The sequence below is a fragment of the Phaethon aethereus genome, assembly GCF_964289735.1.
Source record: "Phaethon aethereus genome assembly, chromosome: 1".
NCBI classification, from domain to species: Eukaryota; Metazoa; Chordata; class Aves; order Phaethontiformes; family Phaethontidae; genus Phaethon; species Phaethon aethereus.
The window spans coordinates 192,181,512-192,201,119 of record NC_138575.1 but is presented as its reverse complement, the minus strand read 5'-3'; the positions used below and the strand labels follow the sequence as shown (position 1 = coordinate 192,201,119).

The 19,608-nt window shown below is 45.0% G+C and overlaps 1 protein-coding gene across 1 annotated transcript in view; it reads right to left on the bottom strand.

Moving 5' to 3' along the window:
* WDFY2 (WD repeat and FYVE domain containing 2) overlaps positions 1-16,635 on the bottom strand; it is a gene marked incomplete at both ends in the record, with an annotated part of 71,936 nt that extends 55,301 nt beyond the window's left edge. The window contains one exon of the mRNA XM_082012142.1: positions 16,499-16,635. Coding sequence (XP_081868268.1) covers positions 16,499-16,635 — 137 coding nt within the window. The remainder of the gene's footprint in view (positions 1-16,498) is intronic.
* Positions 16,636-19,608: the final 2,973 nt, after the last annotated feature.

The window sequence follows — 19,608 nt, the reverse complement described above, 5'->3', positions numbered from 1 at the left end:
TATTGAAGGGAAAGGAAATTACTGCTTCTTCCTAATGGAAGAACCATCAGTGTCCCCACATCAGTGGGTAAACAAAAGACAAACAAAAAAAGAAAAAAAAAAAAGAATTGAAATAAATATAACATGAATCCTCAACCAGATACTCAAATGGAAACAGCTTGTACAAAAACAAACTCTGTAAAACTATGGAGGAGAGACTTTCTCTCCACAAGCCCTTTGCCCCAACGACCTATGTAAATTCTGTTACACTATCAGTGGCAGGTAGACCGGACAAGGCAGAAAGACATACACAATAGTTACAGGACAAGTGTTTCTAGCTGTACAGTGCTTTCTATTGCAAACGTGCTTAGAAGAGTTAATTTCATTATTGTACCTGAAGTTTCCTATGCTTTTTCTTAGGTAGAGAAGCTCACATGCTATTGAAGTAGCACACTTCCTCTTGGTGCCTTTGTGGCATCACCAGTTTTACTAGGAAATAAAAGTTTCTTATCTTCTGTTCACCTTGAAATTTTAATACAACCTACATATCCTATTAGTGGTTTTTATAGCCATTTGGCAGCAACATCAAAGATCTTATTGAAGCCTTGGTCACATGAAAAAATTGTAGGGGTGGAAAACAATGGGACTAAGGTCAGCAGCAACTGTATACCCAACTTACTTCAAGTATTTTAGGGATTGAAAGGAGAACAAATGTCATTTTTATGACTGAAGGGGTTTTACAAAATTAAAAGCTTAGGCAAAGCCTCCCTGCAGAGGGTCTCTGGACTTCCTCGATCTTCTCCACGATTTGCTCTACATTTGTATCACCTTGATGAAGAATTCTCTCTTCAGCATGTAACACCCAACTGTGTATGTGTTTCAAAGGGGTAGATTATTAGTGGCTTGTATTTCAAAATTGGTCATTACTACAGCTTAGCACTGTTCTATGACTTCAAAAATACAGGATCAAAACTTTCACTTGGCCTGAAGCACTGGCGGGACCATCACACTTATCAGAAGTGAGGCCTGTGCTCTTCTGCTGGCAGCAGGTGGAACAGCCCCAGGGCAGTGGCACTGGAAGGATGCAGCCCCAACACAGCGTAAGCAGGCAACAAGCTTGCATGTAAGGAAGCATTCATGTCCTGCCTCCCAGAGCTACAGCACATGATGAATCAATGCTCTGCTCACACCAGTCAAAGATACCTCCCTGGCTCTCAGAAGCAAAGGCTTGGGGAGACAAATTACCTTGACCGCTGTTGAGGAATGTGAGGCGATGTACTCACACGGGTGACGAGTCCAATGCTTGGGCCTCTGGTAGTGCACCGAACACACATGGGGTCTGACTGGGGGACATGGCCAGAGAGGCCACGAGTGCTGCTTCTGCATTCCAGCCCTGGCTGCAGCCCTGCGGGTCGCTGGCCAATGTCACACGCAGGAATTTGGCAGCACGTGCTCTTCTGCTCAGCACCACGGCCCTGGGAGACCTGCCCTCCCCCAGACATCTGGTTGAAGTTAGTCTTAAGAATCTTGAACTATTTTTTGTCTCAGATTCAGGCTTTTTAAACTTATTGTTACAGATCTCAAACCAGCAGAAATGTTTATAGGCAAACCAGTTTTAAGGGCTGTGTCATGTTTAAACCAGTAGCTTAGTTTGGTGTTCCTTTTTTTGGTTGTTTTTTTAAAATCACAGAACCAATTTCCCATAGGCAACCTGACACCCCACCAGCAGGGATGGCCACATGATCTGGGTGCCCCAGAGATGTGAAACACACCTAGATTAATACATGACACAGGCCTGGGACCGGTCTCTGGAAGTGAGGCCACCTGGCATAGAAACCAGCAGCTGCATCCAAGCTGTGTACTGGGAATGGTCCCTGGCCCAAGCCAACTCCCAAACACTGGGAATTGTTTGATGCTGCGTGAATTGGCTCATGGCAAGAACAGTGCCTGGTACCAACAACCATATGGTACAGCCAGACAGATCCCCATGCCTGTGTACATATCCTCACACTATTTAATTTATTAGAAATGCAGTCATTATAGCAACTGGCCCTGGCTCCAGCTGGGAAATCCCCAGTTGGTTCATGCAGTCATTGAAAAGAGGAACAATATTGATGCTGCTGAAGTCTGCCCTACACACACCACCCTGTGCAACACTGGGCTTGTTTAGAAGAACTAGAAAGTCGGAGTAACAAGGGGCTTGATGTCTCTGCTCACAAGAATCCTCCTTTCTTGTTACTCTGTACACTGCAATAATATCTCAAGGTGGTCCGTGTTTTCCCACTTTCCCTCTTTCATTTTTATTAGCCTGAGGTCAGTGCAAAGGCACTGGACAGCAACTGAATAAAAGCAATTTCTGGCTTAAATAGAGTCATCACACACAGCCGTAAAGGGAAATGAAACTAAAAACAAAAAGATGACCATTGCCAGGATAATGCTTCAGAGTATCACAATGGCTGGCTTTCAAATTAGGAGCTTGCCTGCAAATACAAGCAGCATCATTTACCTGTGGAAGAACATTGTTGAGTCTGAGATGTCAATACATGCATACACTCCGCTTTTTGAAACCACCGTTTGCACTTTTTAACCCACATGCAAAACACTGAAACACAGATCACTAAGCAATTACCCATGTCATTTGTTTTTCCCACATCCAGAATTTTTGTCAAACTGGTTATTTATTTACCTCTCCTGCATCACTTTGTATACACTTGCCTACATAGTTAATAGTCCTGGTTTTGTGGTGAAGAGCTGAATAACTATTACACTTGTTTCTAGAAGAATCTGGCTCTTTAAATCATGTAAAAATGTCTGTTCATGTCAAAAAGTGTGTGTGAACACAAGCTCAGTTTTAGAGCAAAGGGAAGACCATGGGAGACACTGACCAAGGCAGAACAAGCCATTTGTTAGGTTTATCCACGCTTCCTGCTGGTGGCCTCAGCATTTGCAGTCCTTGGGACATTCATTCAGACTTGTTCACACCTTGTAAAAAGCAGACAATTATGTTTATTCCTGATTTCTAAAAAAAGAGTTTTTAAGTCATCAGGTTTTTAGGAGGATAAATATAAGCTGTGACAAAAAAGGATGCTGTGGGTAAAACTAGTTGGGGATGGAGACTTCTTGGCTTGGTTTCCTGTTAATGAAAAATTATTAAGAAAATCCTCACTAGGCTTATCTCTTATCTACCAAAGAACCTATTAGGGAGGAGGGAAAGGCGGAGTAAAAGCATCCTAAATTACAGCAGAGCTTTCAGAATTCAGATAAAGTTCATGCATTTTCAGGCACTACAGCATATAATTCTTTTTTAAACAATCAGTACATTCATAACTCCCTTTCCCTATTGCTTTCTCTGGTATCTAATATGGGTTAGGTACAGTATTTGAGGAAAAGTTAACCACTGGAAACCTAAGGACCATCACCACCAGCATCTAGAGCATTTCTTGTTTAACAAAAAATGCTACCTTTGCTTTTAATCTTCCACTCGAAAACCAACATTTTGCATCTGATGTAGTAGTACAAGCAACTGAGGGATTTCCTACCTTCTCGCTGGTCACGTGCCACCCCTCCCCCCCCCCCAAGCAACCATAAAGAGCGTACAAAGGGGAAGATGAGATGCCAAACAACAGAGGTCCCAAACGTCCCCCAGAGCAACATCCAAAGCTGTGCAGCCTGCGGAAACCCTGCCTGCAGCTGGGCTGAGAGCACGTCCCTGCAACAAGCCCATCACGCTCAATGAGGCTTCTCACCTGCCAGTGCGTTGCAGCTCAGGCTGCTGCAGGACTCCAAGCACCACAGCAAGCTCTTCAAAATTTTATGTGCTCTTGCTTTTTGGCTACAAATAAACCTGAAGGTTCAGTAAGTGTTTATATGGGTCTGAGCTGATGTCCCTGCTGGAAATTGGGCAGGATCATTTACTAGTTGGTATTTTGAAAGCCTGATGATGGATTCATGTATTCCCACTCATTTACTGGCAGTTGCAGAAGTAGCGAGAAGGGATTTGTTTATGAAGTCTGATTAATTTCCTGAAGAGAAGAGACTGTGTTCTTCTTTGGAATGGAGTAGTGCCTATACATTGTGTAATCAGCTCTTGCTACGTAACACACTGTGCGAAGTACAGTGGCCTACCACCCATTGCAGTTGATATACTCAAGCTAGCTGCTTCCCCTGCTTTCTCCTGCCTCAAGAAATCCAGCGTACATCCACTCAGCCAACGCTGACAGCTAATGCAGTTTCAAAAACTCCTATTACTCCTGGCTTCAGATGCAACACAACCTAGAAAACATGAGGAAATATCAGACAGGTTTTCGCTCATCAGACAGTGCTAAAAACCTCAGCTACTAAGGCAGCACACAGACCAGCCCAGGCAAGGCTCTGGTAGACCTGACATACACTTTTGGACCTTAATCATAGTTATTTTGACTGAATGGGACATAAAATAGGGCTCAGTGGAGCAGAATAAAATGTGTAATTTCACTGCAGCAAAAAGCATCAACTTTTTAATTCCAGTCATTAAATAACTTCAGTCCAGGCTTAGGGTACAATAAAGCCAAAGGTGTCAATATTGACTTGACAGACACATTATCTTCTCACCCTCCTCCCTCAGCACAATTAATGTTGGGCCAGCTTTAGTCCTCTCTTCCCCCTGTTAGCACCTACCATACTGCTCTACTTCAATCTCTAGCTTTTAGCACAGGCAGAAGCAGAGACTGATGAAGAAAACCATTACTATAGCACATTAAAAGCAATCCTTCAGCTCTGGAAGCCAAATGCAGGCCCTTCAGCACAGGCCCTCCCACCTCCCCTTGAGGTTCTGGCTGGCAGAAAGCAGGCTGCACCGAGGCCGCTGCCTGACCAAGGACTCCTGCACCCCAGGAGTTTGAAGCAATGGGACCAACTGGAGAACAGGAGGCACGAGGGCTGTATGCAGAACATTGAAGACAATCTCATGCAACAATCTCATGTACAGGCATGAGACTTCCTATTGGACTTCCAGTAACTGCAGAAGTGCAATCGGCCTTTGACAGCAGCTTATGGCTGGTGAAACTGCTGAAACAGCCAGCGAAGTAAGGACATGATTCATAAGTCCAGCCAAGACACCATGTAGAGGTGTCTCCCCTGACATCAAAATGCTGCAGTTGTATTTAGTCAACCCTGCATGCAGTAAAAGCTACGTTGGACCACAGGCTATGTCCTTATCATGAAAGCAGTAAGCATCTCCTTGGAAATTTTACTTTCATCCTATGCCATGCACAGGCAGCTGTCAAACATGAGGCCTTCACAATGTCAATTTGAACCACCAGGATGACTCTGTAGCCCTCATCTGAGCCAGACACAGAGCTGAGAGGCTGGACAGAGTTTCCTTGTACCAAACAGGAAAACAGGGATGGAGTAGGGGAATGAGAAGATACAGTTTAACACTAGGGATGCAAAGGAAAATATTTAAAGTAAGGGTAATTCACCACACAAGCAAAATGCGTGCAAATTAGTTACAAGTAAAAATGTAAGCCATAATTTCCAGTTTCACTACACTGAGATTCTTGAAGTTTCCAACATATATAAAGGGGGAAAAATACTTATGAGGACCTGTCTCTTAAAAGGGATTACATTACATGTTTTTTTGAGATAAGAGGCAACTCTTCTAAATGAAAAGGCAATCCCTTCTGGATCTTTGTTTAATAAACTGGCCACACATATATACCTTACAGAATATTGAGTTCAACACTGTATTCAGACAGTATCTGCAAGGGAAGAAACCTCAGCGTATAAGTTTTTGGAGAAGCATCAAAATCAGAGGAGACATCTTAAGATAGGCTTTGCTGTACTGCTTCAGAAAGGCTAAACAGCGACAAGAAGGGAAGCATCATATCAGACTAATTTTCAGTGCTCTCCGGCTTTGTCTTATCTTGCACCACAATAAACCTACTGGATTTCCTCTTTCAGTCACTACCTATATTATTCTTTATTCCAAGCCATGGATAAGCTAAACAGTGTGAAAGCCAGAGACTGTTAGTACCATTGTACCAAGAGGATATGTACCACTGCTCTGAAACAACACCAAAACACTCTCATCTCCCATCCTCCAGCATGCATTAGCTTGCATAAATCACAGAATCACAGAATCACACAGAATCACTAGGTTGGAAAGGACCTTTAAGATCATCAAGTCCAACCATTAATCCAGAACCACCATGTCCCCTAAACCATGTCCTGAAGCGCCACATCCACACGTTTTTTGAACACTTCCAGGGATGGCGACTCCACCACCTCCCTGGGCAGCCTGTTCCAATGCCTGACCACCCTCTCAGTGAAGAAATTTTTCCTAATATCCAATCTAAACCTCCCCTGGCGCAACTTGAGGCCATTTCCTCTTGTCCTATTGTTAGTTACTTGGGAGAAGAGACCAACACCCTCATCGCCACAACCCCCTTTCAGGTAGTTGTAGAGAGCGATAAGGTCTCCCCTCAGCCTCCTCTTCTCCAGACTAAACAACCCCAGTTGCCTCAGCCGCTCCTCATAAGACTTGTGTTCCAGACCCCTCACCAGCTTCGTTGCCCTTCTCTGGACACGCTCCAGCACCTCAACATCCTTCTTGTAGTGAGGGGCCCAAAACTGAACACAGTATTCAAGCTGCGGCCTCACCAGTGCCGAGTACAGGGGCACAATCACTTCCCTACTCCTGCTGGCCACACTATTCCTGATACAGGCCAGGACGCTGTTGGCCTTCTTGGCCACCTGGGCACACTGCCGTCTCATATTCAGCCGGCTGTCAACCAGCACCCCCAGGTCCCTTTCCGCCGGGCTGCTCTCCAGCCACTCCTCCCCAAGCCTGTAGCGTTGCATGGGGTTGTTGTGACCCAAGTGCAGGACCCGGCACTTGGCCTTATTAAACCTCATACAGTTGGCCTCTGCCCATCGATCCAGCCTGTCCAGATCCCTCTGCAGAGCCCTCCTACCCTCCAGCAGATCAACACTCCCACTCAGCTTGGTGTCATCTGCAAACTTACTGAGGGAGCACTCAATTCCCTCATCCAGATCATCTATAAAGATATTGAACAAGACTGGTCCCAGAACCGAGCCCTGGGGAACACCACTCGTGACCGGCCGCCAGCCGGATTTAACGCCATTCACCACAACTCTCTGGGCTCGGCCATCCAGCCAGTTCCTCACCCAGCGAAGAGTAAACCCGTCTAAGCCACGAGCCGCCAGTTTCTCCAGGAGAATGCTGTGGGAGACGCTGTCAAAGGCTTTACTAAAGTCCAGGTAGACAACGTCCACTGCCTTTCCCTCATCCACTAGGCGGGTCACCTGGTCATAGAAGGAGATCAGGTTGGTCAAGCAGGACCTGCCTTTCATGAACCCATGCTGGCTGGGCCTGATCCTTTGGCTGTTCTGCAGATGCCCTGTGAGCACTCTCAAAACCAACCGCTCCATAATCTTCCCTGGTACAGAGGTCAGGCTGACAGGCCTGTAGTTCCCCGGATCCTCCTTCCGGCCTTTCTTGTAGACGGGCGTCACATTGGCAAGCCTCCAGTCTTCTGGGACCTCCCCTGTTAACCAGGACTGCTGATAAACGATGGAGAGTGGCTTGGCAAGCTCCTCCGCCAGCTCTCTCAGTACTCTTGGGTGGATCCCATCAGGCCCCATAGACTTGTGGGTGTCCAGGTGGTTTAGCATGTCCTTGACTGCTTCCTCCTGGATTATGAGGAGTACATTGTGCTCTCCATCCCCGTCTTCCAGCTCAGGGGGCTGAATATCCTGTGGATACCTGGAGTGGCTATTAAAGACTGAGGCGAAGAAGGCATTAAGTACCTCAGCCTTGTCCTCGTCCTTGGAGACAATGTTCCCCGCCATATCCAGTAGGGGATGGAGATTCTCCTTGCCTCTCTTTTTGTTGTTAATATATTTGTAAAAACATTTTTTATTATCCTTTACGACTGTGGCCAGACTGAGCTCTAGCTGGGCTTTTGCCTTTCTAATGTAATTATGTTTTTGCTATACCTTACTACCTTTTAAGCTGAAGTAAAAGTTTTAGCACCAACTCACGATTAGACCTTACTAGAGTTAAAAAAAAAAAACCCTATTTACTTTAAGATTTAAGATTCTCCACAAGGCAGATGCACCACCTGCTTAAGAATACAATTAAGCCTTTATTTGCTGTTATAAGTGAATTCTAATCCCAAGGTAAATTTATCAAATTTGCACTCATTGCTGGAGGTGCAAAATCTCATTATCTGTCATGTTCTAAACACAGGCAAAGATCTTCTCTTCATACCCTTTCAAGACAGGGCACTGTATTTGCTCTGTCACCTGAATCCAGATCATTCTAATCCTGATAATTCAACCTGGCGGCAAAATAGTCCAATTCACATTAGGACAGGCTTTTCTCAGATTTCTCTCTATGGGACTCAACTCCTAAGGAAACTGCCATTACAGACTTGTAAAGGTCAAAAACATTGCCTTCTGGGGCTGATCGATCACTACTGTTATTTCAAAAACCTGCTAAGAACATCGATCTTTTACCTTGCAGTAAGAGGGAATGGTACAGGATTTGGAGAACAAAAGACAACTTTAGATCAAACTTCTCAGTAAACTTGGCAGCAGAACAGCACTGCTCTTCTACCCAGAATTGTGCTTTGGCATTGCCTTCGATTCAGTGCTTAAAACCTTAAGAGTTCCCAGAAAAACTTAATTTAAGTGGTGAATACACATGGTACGAAAGCAAAGCCCATATGTTCAAAGTCTGGCCAAGGTTAGTTACACAACTTTATTTCCTGCAGCCTGACTAAGACAAAAAATTAACACACCACTTTTTTTTTAACCCAGCCTCCACAACTGTTCTCCCTCTTATGAGGATGAAGGCTACATTTTGTCTATCTAAAATTTCAGCACAGTCTAATTTGCAAAATTTATTACCTGCTTTCTGATAGCCAAATATCCATTTTGATCATTATTTATGTGCAAGTTTCAAGCCATCAGGCATGCAGACTGTGACATATGAAAAATGCTGAGAGATGCATATGGTTTCATGATTATGTAAAGCTCCCTCCCTGGAGGGCTGCCTGGTAAACTTGCCCTCTCCTGCTTTCACAAAATTGTCCTATTCATTCTCCAGGCTTGCTCCAGCCACTGGCCCAACCTGTTTGCTGGGGTACTTGCTGTTCCTGTGTGGATGTTTGTTTTCCCATTTACTGCATATCATACTTCACCTCACAGAAGTATAAAGAAGGAAGGTTTATTTTCTCTTTCCTAAAATGACCCATGCGAGACAAGGCTCTGCTGAACAGGATGCGTCCCGCTGCTTGTGGCTATTCTCAGCATCCCACGGCCTCTGGTCCCATCCTGTCCCCTCCCACGGTGCCCCATCCCATCCTGTGGCACCAGGGCTGCCTCCATCACTCCCTCACACCATATGCAGAAGGGAAAGAGCTGTGTTTTTTCTTGCTCCCGCCTTTGCAACAGACTACACTAGGGACTACTGCAATTGTCATCATACCCCTGGGCAAATACACACAGATACTGGTGGTTTTTATAGAAAACCACCTCTATTTGACAGGTGTGTAATGGAAGCACCACGAGCAGGGTAATTAAATGTGAATTTTGGGGTGCTTTTATGCGAATGGCCGTCCAGCATCTGAGAGGTTATGGGGCACAGAACACAGCAATGTACAGAAGATACTCGTGCAAAAGCCTGTTGCTCTCCTTGGGGCATTGCGCATCATTTAAGAAGTTTTTAGGGCTCCCGAGCACAGGAGCAGTGCATGCCTGCATTATACCTTCCCATTTTTTCCCTGAGCCACCAAATATATTCTGACTTCTCTTAAGACTGTTACAAACAACATTTTACAAAACTTGTGCCACTTTCAAGTAGTCCTCTTGCATGTAGTATCACATAGCTGAAAGATGTTGCTGGGAAACCTGTGCACAGATCACTATCTGCAGATACTATGCAGGAACCAGTGCAGCTGAAGAGAGGGAAAGAAAAAAAAGAGTCTGCCTTAATAACCAAAATCCTATAATGTAGGTCAAACAAACTACTGATATATTTCTATTGTGCTACAACTTCACATGCTATTTTGAGACCTTCAGTCTGATAAGTGACCCTCGATGAAAGGCCAGCCTTACTGAACTAGCCTGGTAGCTTCAAAACTGTTGTAATTCCTTTATTTTAAGGTATTGCAGCTGCTTAACACTATAGCATCACTGCCTCCTCTAGCCATCTTTAGTTTTAGGAGAAAACCCAACAAGTTTCCTGCAACAGTATATTTTCAGTTACATGCCGGCTCTGCACTGCCCATACTCCGTAACCAGCATTTGTTTTTCTTCCAGGGGCCACAGGCACACACAGAGGTGGCATTGTGCAGTCTCCTCCCGGCAAGGACCGTTGTTCAGCTGCAGAACTAGAGAGACTGCAGGGGAAGGTCACCAAGCCAGACTGGTATGAGACACGCTAATGAGAGATCTCGTCTCTGTGTAAGCAGATGCCAGTGAAATTAAGACAGGGTCAGGGGAGACAAGAAGAAAAACGAAAACTGGTTAATATGGGAGGTGGATGCACCATCCTGCAACTTGCTGCAACTCAAGAACGTTATTCAGCAACTGGCAGAAAAAGAGGCTACCATAAGACAAACAGAAGATCTTAATAAAGTAGCTCTTCTTATTCCAAACAAAGATATATCTTATGATACATGCATCTACACCTTTTATATAAAGAATAATCTCTAAAACTGAGGTGCGTAAAAACCACTGCATCTCTGACTCTAAACACTTTACCTAATGTTCCACTCTATTTTGATGCCTAATTGCGCTGCTGAAGCTGGGTCTGTACAAGTTGTGGTCCAAGCCACATCATATCACATTTTTGCAGCTGGCACCTTGCAGTTAAGACATGAGTTTAACACAGTTGCAGGAACTGCACCAATTTGTGCATTGACCTACATGAGCTAGCAGTTGCAGGATAGCTCAAATCAGAAAGACAAGACTAAATGTTTGTGCATTAAATCTTTAACCGACGCTAAGTACTCAGGGCAGAGCATTGTAAGGGACGTACAAGCTTCGACACACTTTAATAAGTCATCTCCTGGTAGCACAAAGTGCCACGGGGGGGCCGGGGAGGGGTAAAAAGGGATAAATTGCAAGGTCTCCCACAAGTTACTACGTAGAGTTTATCATCCCCAACAAGTACTCAGCAAAACATTGTATGTGCTAGTCCCAGGATTTTGGCATCTCAACAGGATACATGTTAGTCAAATCAGGAACAGTTACTTTGCAACATCTGCAACAATTTCTGATTCCAAGAGCTTTTGGACCTCCTATCTTTTCTTAAACCTCTTGCCAGCATCCACTTCTTTCACTCAAACAGCCATCACTAACCTCCACCCTGAGCTTTATTCCAAACAGTCATCAAGTTGCAACACACCCAATTGGTTTAAAAAAAATTCAGAGCAAACAAGTTGCATCTACAGCAATAGGTCTCTTACAAGCCTTGGCACTGTTAACGTTGAGATCCTTCATCTCCTCAAAAATTTTATCAGTGACTGATGTTTTTATCAAAATTTAAAGAACCTCCAGGCAGGGGCAAGATTTTTTACACCTGTGAACAACATCCACACCTTCTGCTTAAACTACTGCTCATGCTGCAATAACCTGGGTGTGAAACCTACAGTCTTGGACCGATAAACGTACACCAGCAGCCAGCATCAAAATCAGTTCTCACACCACTCGCACTTCTGCTGTGAACCAACAGCCATACACAAAGCACAGCATCTGTCAGTAGCATAACCCTGTGTTTAGATGAGAATTACAAACCTGTACTGCAACCATAGCTCTGCAAAGCAGTTGCTCTCTACCACTCCACCACAGGAGAGAGGAAACCCAGAGCTTACCAAGGTTCTGCAGTTTCTCATGTCCTGCCTGGATGCAGCACCAAGTGAAAAGTCCAACCTTTCCATCTGAGGTATTTCACAGGCATGAAAGCTATATGCTCTATACCCTGGACCTAGATGAGAAAACCACATGGTGCAAAAGACTGCTTTTCATATATCTAAGGGTGGAAAGATCACACTTCTCCATGCTAGAAGGCATGTCAGTAGGACACCAAAGACAGCCCCCACACTTCTTGTCACATATGCACATTCCTAGTTCACCATTAGTTTAGCTAAGTCGAGATTTCATCTACACAAGAATTTTTTGTGCCTCCTAAAAAACCTGCTAGTTAGCATACCCGGAAGACAAGCCTTGGACAACAGCTTAAGTGCACATCTGCTTTTAAACACCTCTTAAGTACACATCCGCATTTAAAAACCTCAGACTATACCAAACCTACCCATACAAGCTCTGCAGTTTTCTCCATGTGAGATTAAGACACTAGTATGAACATACATGACAAACAGCCTGGGCTCACTGTTTATACAGTGATCCATACAAAGAAGCTGAGACATCTCAGTTCAAAAGGAACTTATGACGCTACAAGATAGTGGAGAAGACAAAGGTCTCTGTTACCTTATTAAAAAGAAAATAAAATTTCCCATGGCATAAATATATTTCTCCTAGGTTTTGTCACCTTCTAGGAGACTAGAACACTTGCTTTTAAAAAAGATAGAATTTTGACAATTTTCAGGTGACTGTGAAAGCTTTTATCTCCCATGAATACTTTAAGAAAAACAGTCCTTGACTGCAACGCCTACATTTCCAAGGTCTGTAGCATGGACGTGACCACAGATCTCCCACCCAAAAAAGGGCACGGACCAGAGTTCATAATGATTGGAAAAGTTGCCTACATTAGCACATGTCTAAGATTTCCTCACCTACAATATAGCTAGTGGACAAAAAGATGGCTAATGGAAAAGTGCAGGTTTACCACAATGACACCTCGGCCCCTCCTGCCAGCCTTGTATGGTGACACACGGTCAGCACATTGGACACCCGGCTGAATTAGCACTCACATCACCAGCAGGCTCTTGAGAAACACAGAAGTGTGCCAACACCAAGCAGAACTGCTTGCACTGAAAGCTGTGTGAGTGAGTGCACTTCTCCCACCATATCCCCATGCTCAGGTAAGATTAATGACAGTCAATCTTCTCTGGAGCATGGAGTTAGATATGTCTGAACTTGACATGCCAGTGACCTACTTTTCAGACATGCCCAACACCCACATCTCCCTCTGAAGTCAACAAAAGACAAGGACGCTCAGCAATTTTTAAATGGTAGCACATGCTTTTAACACACAGAAAGCTGATGATGACTTAGGGTCAGCTGTGCACATTAGGAAAATCCCACTTTAGCTTCATATGTAGCACCCAGGGCATTCAATGCTATGGATCACTCAAGACTCTACACGTTTGGACATAGTTGTCTGTTAATTCCACCTATTTGCTGGCAGGCAAAAGAGCATGGATGGAAGCCAATAATTTCTTTCATATTGCCCTCCTGCATCAGATTTATACATTCTTGGATAACAAATGCTGCCACTCCTTTAACTCTCACCTGCCTAGACAGGTGCATCCCTTTTCCTTAGAAGAAAAACACAAAGTAAAACTACATCTTATCCCTCACAAGGCACACCAGCTGTACTGTAAGGAGATATGGGCTCAGTAAAGAATCAGCCAAATTAACTGAGATTAGGACACAATGCACATCGTTCAACTAACATGACTGACTAGGGTTCAGAAAAGAAAATATGTAGAGCATACAGGTCACGCACACTGAAAAGAAACTCCAACCTTTCAGGTTATGTAAAGTTTAGATAATCTTGTTAAATACGTAACCACTCCCTGACATTCCTTGAGATTCCTTCTTTCCCCATCTATGCCATTCTTTAAGAGGAATAACCACACTGTCTATTAGTACTTAGTTTTAATTTTATTTTTTAAAATGTGTGCATATATATGCTACAAACACAATTCAGGGCTATATGATGCATGACTCTGTCTGCAAGCTGTAGCTGAAACCACTTCCGTGTCTTTTAAAAAGAGATAAAACCACCAGTGCCATACAAAATAGAGACTAGAAACCGAGCTCCTGCTTTGAAGGGTTTACGGGTATAGAGCCACATCATGCACTAAAGAAAACCTTTAAAGCGGTACCTGGTTGTTGTATATGTTAAGATGACTAGCAACTTCAACAATGATAAGTTCAGCCATTAACCAGCAAATCAACAGAGAACTCCCTCCTCTTTATCTCCAGAGGACCGACCTCCCCAGCCTGAAGCAAGTGCTGGATGGAGATGGTGAGATGCTCCAGCTGAAGTTGTCTGCAAAAGTTTCACAGCATTTCTCTCATATAAGCAGCACATATCACAGGCTGGTAAAGGTGGCCAAAACTCACTTACTGACTAATAAGAGACAGATAACATCTCCATAATCGTCCTTTACAGTTTCCATGAACCTCTAAAATCCCTCCACATTCCAAGGCCATTACACAACCACGTCAACAATGACACTACAAGGCAGGTCCAAACAGAAAATGGTACTGTAAGGATCTGCACAAGCCTAATCATGAGCTACAGGTATTGAGAGTCTGATAAACTATGCTTCTACCCCAGGTATCTCTGGAGCCCAAGTTTGACTCCCAACCTGCTATTCCTTCCAAGCAGGTTTAGAATCTGAACTTTTAACTACAATAAAAATGCTAATGCAGATGGAATATGAAAGAAAAAGCCATCAATCAACCTCTTCATGCCTAAAGAAATAAAAGGCACGATCTTTTAAAAAGAGCATCTCAAAGACACCGCAAACCAGCCCCACAAGCAGGCAAATTACCTCATTAGTGCCTTTAAACAGAAAATTACCTGGGAACCTCCAGACTTACTGCAGTATTTTAAAGTCCAGGGAGCTATCCTGTATCACCAGGAAAGCTTTAGACATCCATCAGCAGATTTCTTTACCCTGTTTCATCAGTTAGCAGGACCTAACTGACCTACACCAGGCAGCTGCTCTGGGATGGGAAGGGAGAAGATGTTGCTCATGAACTAGTGGGTTTCTTAGTGGGAAACCCCTGATTTCCACTTCACCACTTGTTTCTTGAACATGACATCTCGGTTATTAGTGAAACAAAGACCTCTGATCCATCACTTTCTCTACATAGAAATATCAACTTGGAGCATCAACCTGTTCTCAAAAACTCATACATGCTAAAACAGTAGAAGCTACTTATTTTTTCTAAGGTGGGGGAAGAGGCAGGAATTGTGAGACAGACCTATGCAAGAGCAAATAAATTTCAGGAATACTTTCTCACAGATAAAAAGCATTGGCTGAGTAAACCTAACAAGCTACAGTGAGCTGAAACACACTCGGGGTTTATTCAGCTTCACAACAAATAAGTAAAAAATGTGAAGAAAATAAAATCGTGGGAATGTAGCAATGTAAAACTCTGCTTAAAGTCCCTTTTACAGTGTACTTGTTTAAGTAGCTCAGATCCTCTTGCTATGAGGCATGAGAGTTCACCTGGAGACCGCATCTTAGATGAGCTTAAATGGTCTTAAATTTGCACATATTTGACAACTAGCTGAGAACTAACTCACAGTGAGGACAAAGACAAGAGGAAAGAAATACTGACAGTTTTCCGGAAAGCTAGCAGAGATGTAAAAGCAGGATAACAGGCATTCAAGATAAATAGCCCACCAAAAAATCCCACGAGAATCAAAACATATTCTCACACTGGTCAACATTCGTCTCTCAACCTAGGGACACAGGTTACACACTGTGCGCCCAAGTTGCAAAGAAACTCTGCTTAAAATAATTATTTATAGACTCTGGGGGGAAAAAAAAAAAAGAGCTCTTACTTTAAATGCAGGCGCCTTCAGGATGGAGTTTTGAAGCTCCAGCTGCAGGGCTGAATTAAGTTTGAGGTCTTTCAGAAGAGACAAAGCTGCCTCTGGGCAGCCTCAGACCCCGCACAGCCCAGCTAAACGGCCTGAAAACATTCTCCTCTTTGGCAGTTTTACAACACGGGATTTAACTCCAAGATCTTATCACCGACGCATGGTATTTTTGAACAATTATCAAGTAGCGTTTGGAGAGGTGAAATGGAAACCAAAACTGCTGTTTTAGCCAATGCCACTGCAATCTTTAGGCAAGGTCAATGATCTCCGCAGACTCCCCGGCAATCCTGGTGATGAAGGCGATCTCAAATCCCCCTTTACCCACGTTAAGAAAAGTCACTCAAGTCCTACAAGTTTCAGCAGCGCCCCAGCCTACTCACTGCTCTGACCCACATGGCGGTGGAGGAGGAGATGGACACCAAGCTGGAGACCCCAAACTCCATCCCCTCCAGGACCAGATGTCACTGCCTAAAGCGATGGACCCGCGCGACCCCGACGCTTGCCCGGACTCCGGTGGTGAAGTCTACAGTCACATCAGTGATGGTGGTGGTCTGTCCCCACCATCGCAGCAGGACTTGTCACCTCCTGCCATCACTCGTCGGTGATGGTGGTGGTCCACCACCATCACCGACGAGTGATGGCGGGAAGTGACAGACCACCGCCACGGCCCCGCAGGACCTGCGGACGCCCGCTCCCCGGTACCTGTCCTCGGAGACGCTGATGACCCCATCCTCCTTGGGCACTATCGCTGCCATGTTCACCACATCCTGCGAGCCCTCCACTTTGTTGAGCAGGAGGGGCTTGCGAGTCAGCGCCTTGGGCTGCGGCTCCGCCGCCATGGGCGCCGCGGGGCCGGCGGGCACCGCCGCTGCGGCCGGAGCAGGCTGCGGCCGGGGGAGGCGGCCCGCACTGCCGAGACGGAGGAGGGACTTGCCGGAGCCGGGCGCCGCCGCGGGCTCGCTGGGAAGCAGGAACCAACGCGGCGGCGGCGGCACCGCCCCCGATCAGGGCTGGGCCGGGCTGGGCCAGGCGGGGCGGGGCGGGGCGCGGCGGTCTGAGGCCGTGGCGGCGAGGGTGGGGGGGAACAAAATGGCGGCTTCCCGCCGCCATCTCGTAGTGGCGGCTTGCTGCGCCGCGCCTTTGCGAAGGACAGCCTTTGGGCAGACGGTGGTTTTGAACACACATCTCCTTCAACTGCCGCCCTCCCAGGGGCGCGGGCTGTCCGGGCCGAGCGCGGGTACGCCCCGGGGAGCAGCCGGGTAACCGTGTCCGGCTGCTGGCAAGTGCCTAGTGCTCCTTTGCCGGCACGGTTAGGCTGCTCTGCTGTCCGTCCCGCAGTCACGTTGCGTCTTTTGCGATAGAAAGGGGAGAAAAGATTAAACGGGGCCATTGCGTCCCTCTGTTTACATTAGTTTTTCCTATCTGAGTTTACCTTGGAAGCGAAGGTCAGGCAGTAGGACCTTGTTGTATTAACCTTCCTGTAGTGTTTTCTGCGTCACGCGATGTTTACGTAACTGAACAACTTCTACGTGAATTTCAGTATTCGGAGTTGAAAAGGGGTGAAATGAAACGCTGGGCCAGCCCGGAGAGAGGTGCCGGCTGGTACAAGCCGTGCGGCAGGCAGGGCTTGGTAGCAGGTTCGCAGCCTGGCAGGGGCTGCTTGCGTGACGACGGCAGAAATTCACTGTCGGAGAGCTCATTCCTAAGGGAAACACAACAGACTTCCCAGCAGCTCATTTTCGGCAAGACACTACTTTTCACTTGCTTTTCCTGATGGATTCATTGAGGTCCAAGACGGCCCGATGACTTACCCAAAGCTCTGCACTAAAGCCCGTGAAAGAGCACTTCCTCCTGAGGTGTATGCCAAACTTCCATTATCTGTCTCAAAAAATTCTGGAAAATCATGCTCAGTGTCTGAGCTGTTGTCCTACGTTGCAGAAGTCATCAGCAGATTGGAAAGCGTTATTTCAGCTGTAGCTTTAAATTTGCCCACACTACGCCGACGAGCAGCAGTTCTCTCTGAAAAAATTCAGTGCTCCTGCCCATCAACAGAAAAACTGAGGAGTCTTGTAAGAGTTCGGGTGTGAAAAACCCAAAGTTCAGGAGTTTACTTTTTCTCTAGGAGTAACATACAGCAACATCAGCAACAGAACAAATCCCGATTGCCCACTCAGCACTTAACGCTGCCTATGTAGTAGATCTAAGCAACAGAGAAAAGATATAGTAAAATCTTTGGTGTAGAAACTAAATTTTCACAATTTTTAGTAATCTGTGTTATGCTAAATAAACAAGCAATATCTGCAGGACCACAGCAAGACATTTAAGCTTTACTTGACTGAACTATTTGAGGTTCACAAGTGTACTGTGGGGAGAAAGGTCTGGTCAGCAACAGCCGATGATGGCTGTATAATGGCTTATAGGAAATGAATCTGCAGTCTCAAACTATTTCCCAGAAAATGTGTGATTACACTAGATAACATCACTTTCTCACAATTCATAGAAGGGAACTGCTACGAAAGAGGCAAAGACCGATCCTCTCACCGCTATGGATGATCCTGCGGTCCTAGGCTAGACATACAGATAGAAATGCTCATCTCGCTACTTGATGAGACATGTGAGACACTCTTTGAATATGTCGATATACTTGATAGTTTTCAAAATGGACATGTATCTAAAAAGGTCTTTTAAAACTGAAGTCTGGCAAGGTCTGCTAACTTTGCAGTTGTTCACATTCAAGACTGGGCACCGTGCATCGCTGACAGATAAACAAGGGCTGAGGGTACGCTGGGGACAACAGACTGCTGGCTCCTGGGAGACCCAGAATACTTTTTGCCCAACAGTCCTTTGAGGAAGCAAATAATGGAGAAAATGACTGACTTGACTGGCAAAGGCGTAGTTCACAGGACTGGAAGTAGGTCCTATGTATCACCCAAATTAGCTGAATTTTCTTCAATTGCCCGTTGAGACATATTACATTTCCCTAGTAACATTGTCTCTCCTATATCCTTAAACAGTTTCAGGCAGGTCCAACACTATTCCTTCAAGGTTTAAGATGCTTTTTGGAGGAAAACACTGAAAGGGGAGGCATGCATTTTGGACCAAAGCCAAATAATAATATGCTGAAATCAAATATATGCTTTACATAAAGGTTTGATCTTTGGAAATAAGTTACCCTTTGGGGAAAACAAACAAACAAACAAAACCAAACCCCAAAACACAATGCAAGAGAGGCTCCAGGGGCCACTCAAGATAAAAATCTTAAGGGCATGTTTTAAAGCTTATCTGTAATGGTCACGTCCTCCACAAGACCAGGAAGGCACTTGAATAATGAAAGGTGTCCTGAGGGCTAGTACATCACTTTACCAGGTGTCCAAACTTGAGGTCAATGCTCTACTCTCCCTTATAAGATGAAGAAATATGGTTGGGAAATCATTGCAGTTTTGCTATGACTGATGGAAGAAAAGGTAATGGGTGGAAAACTGGGGAGAGGAGGAAGGGAAGCAGAGAAGAAATAGGAAGATTTCAAAGTGAGATGGGAACAACCTGGAGCTTCCTCCTGCATTCCACCCGACAGGCTAAAAGAATACTGTCATAATGGTGGAAAAGGCATTGAAATTGCCAACAAGATCTGAGTGTTCTCTCAGATCCATTGTCTGTTGCCACACACAATTCAATTAAAAACTTAGAATACAATTTTCCCATAATGACAAAAAACTAATGGACAAAAAGACTTCAAATTAGAAACATTGTAGACATCAAGTTTAATGAAGAAATTTATAAGAAAATAAATCTTATAAGTACTTCTTAGCAGA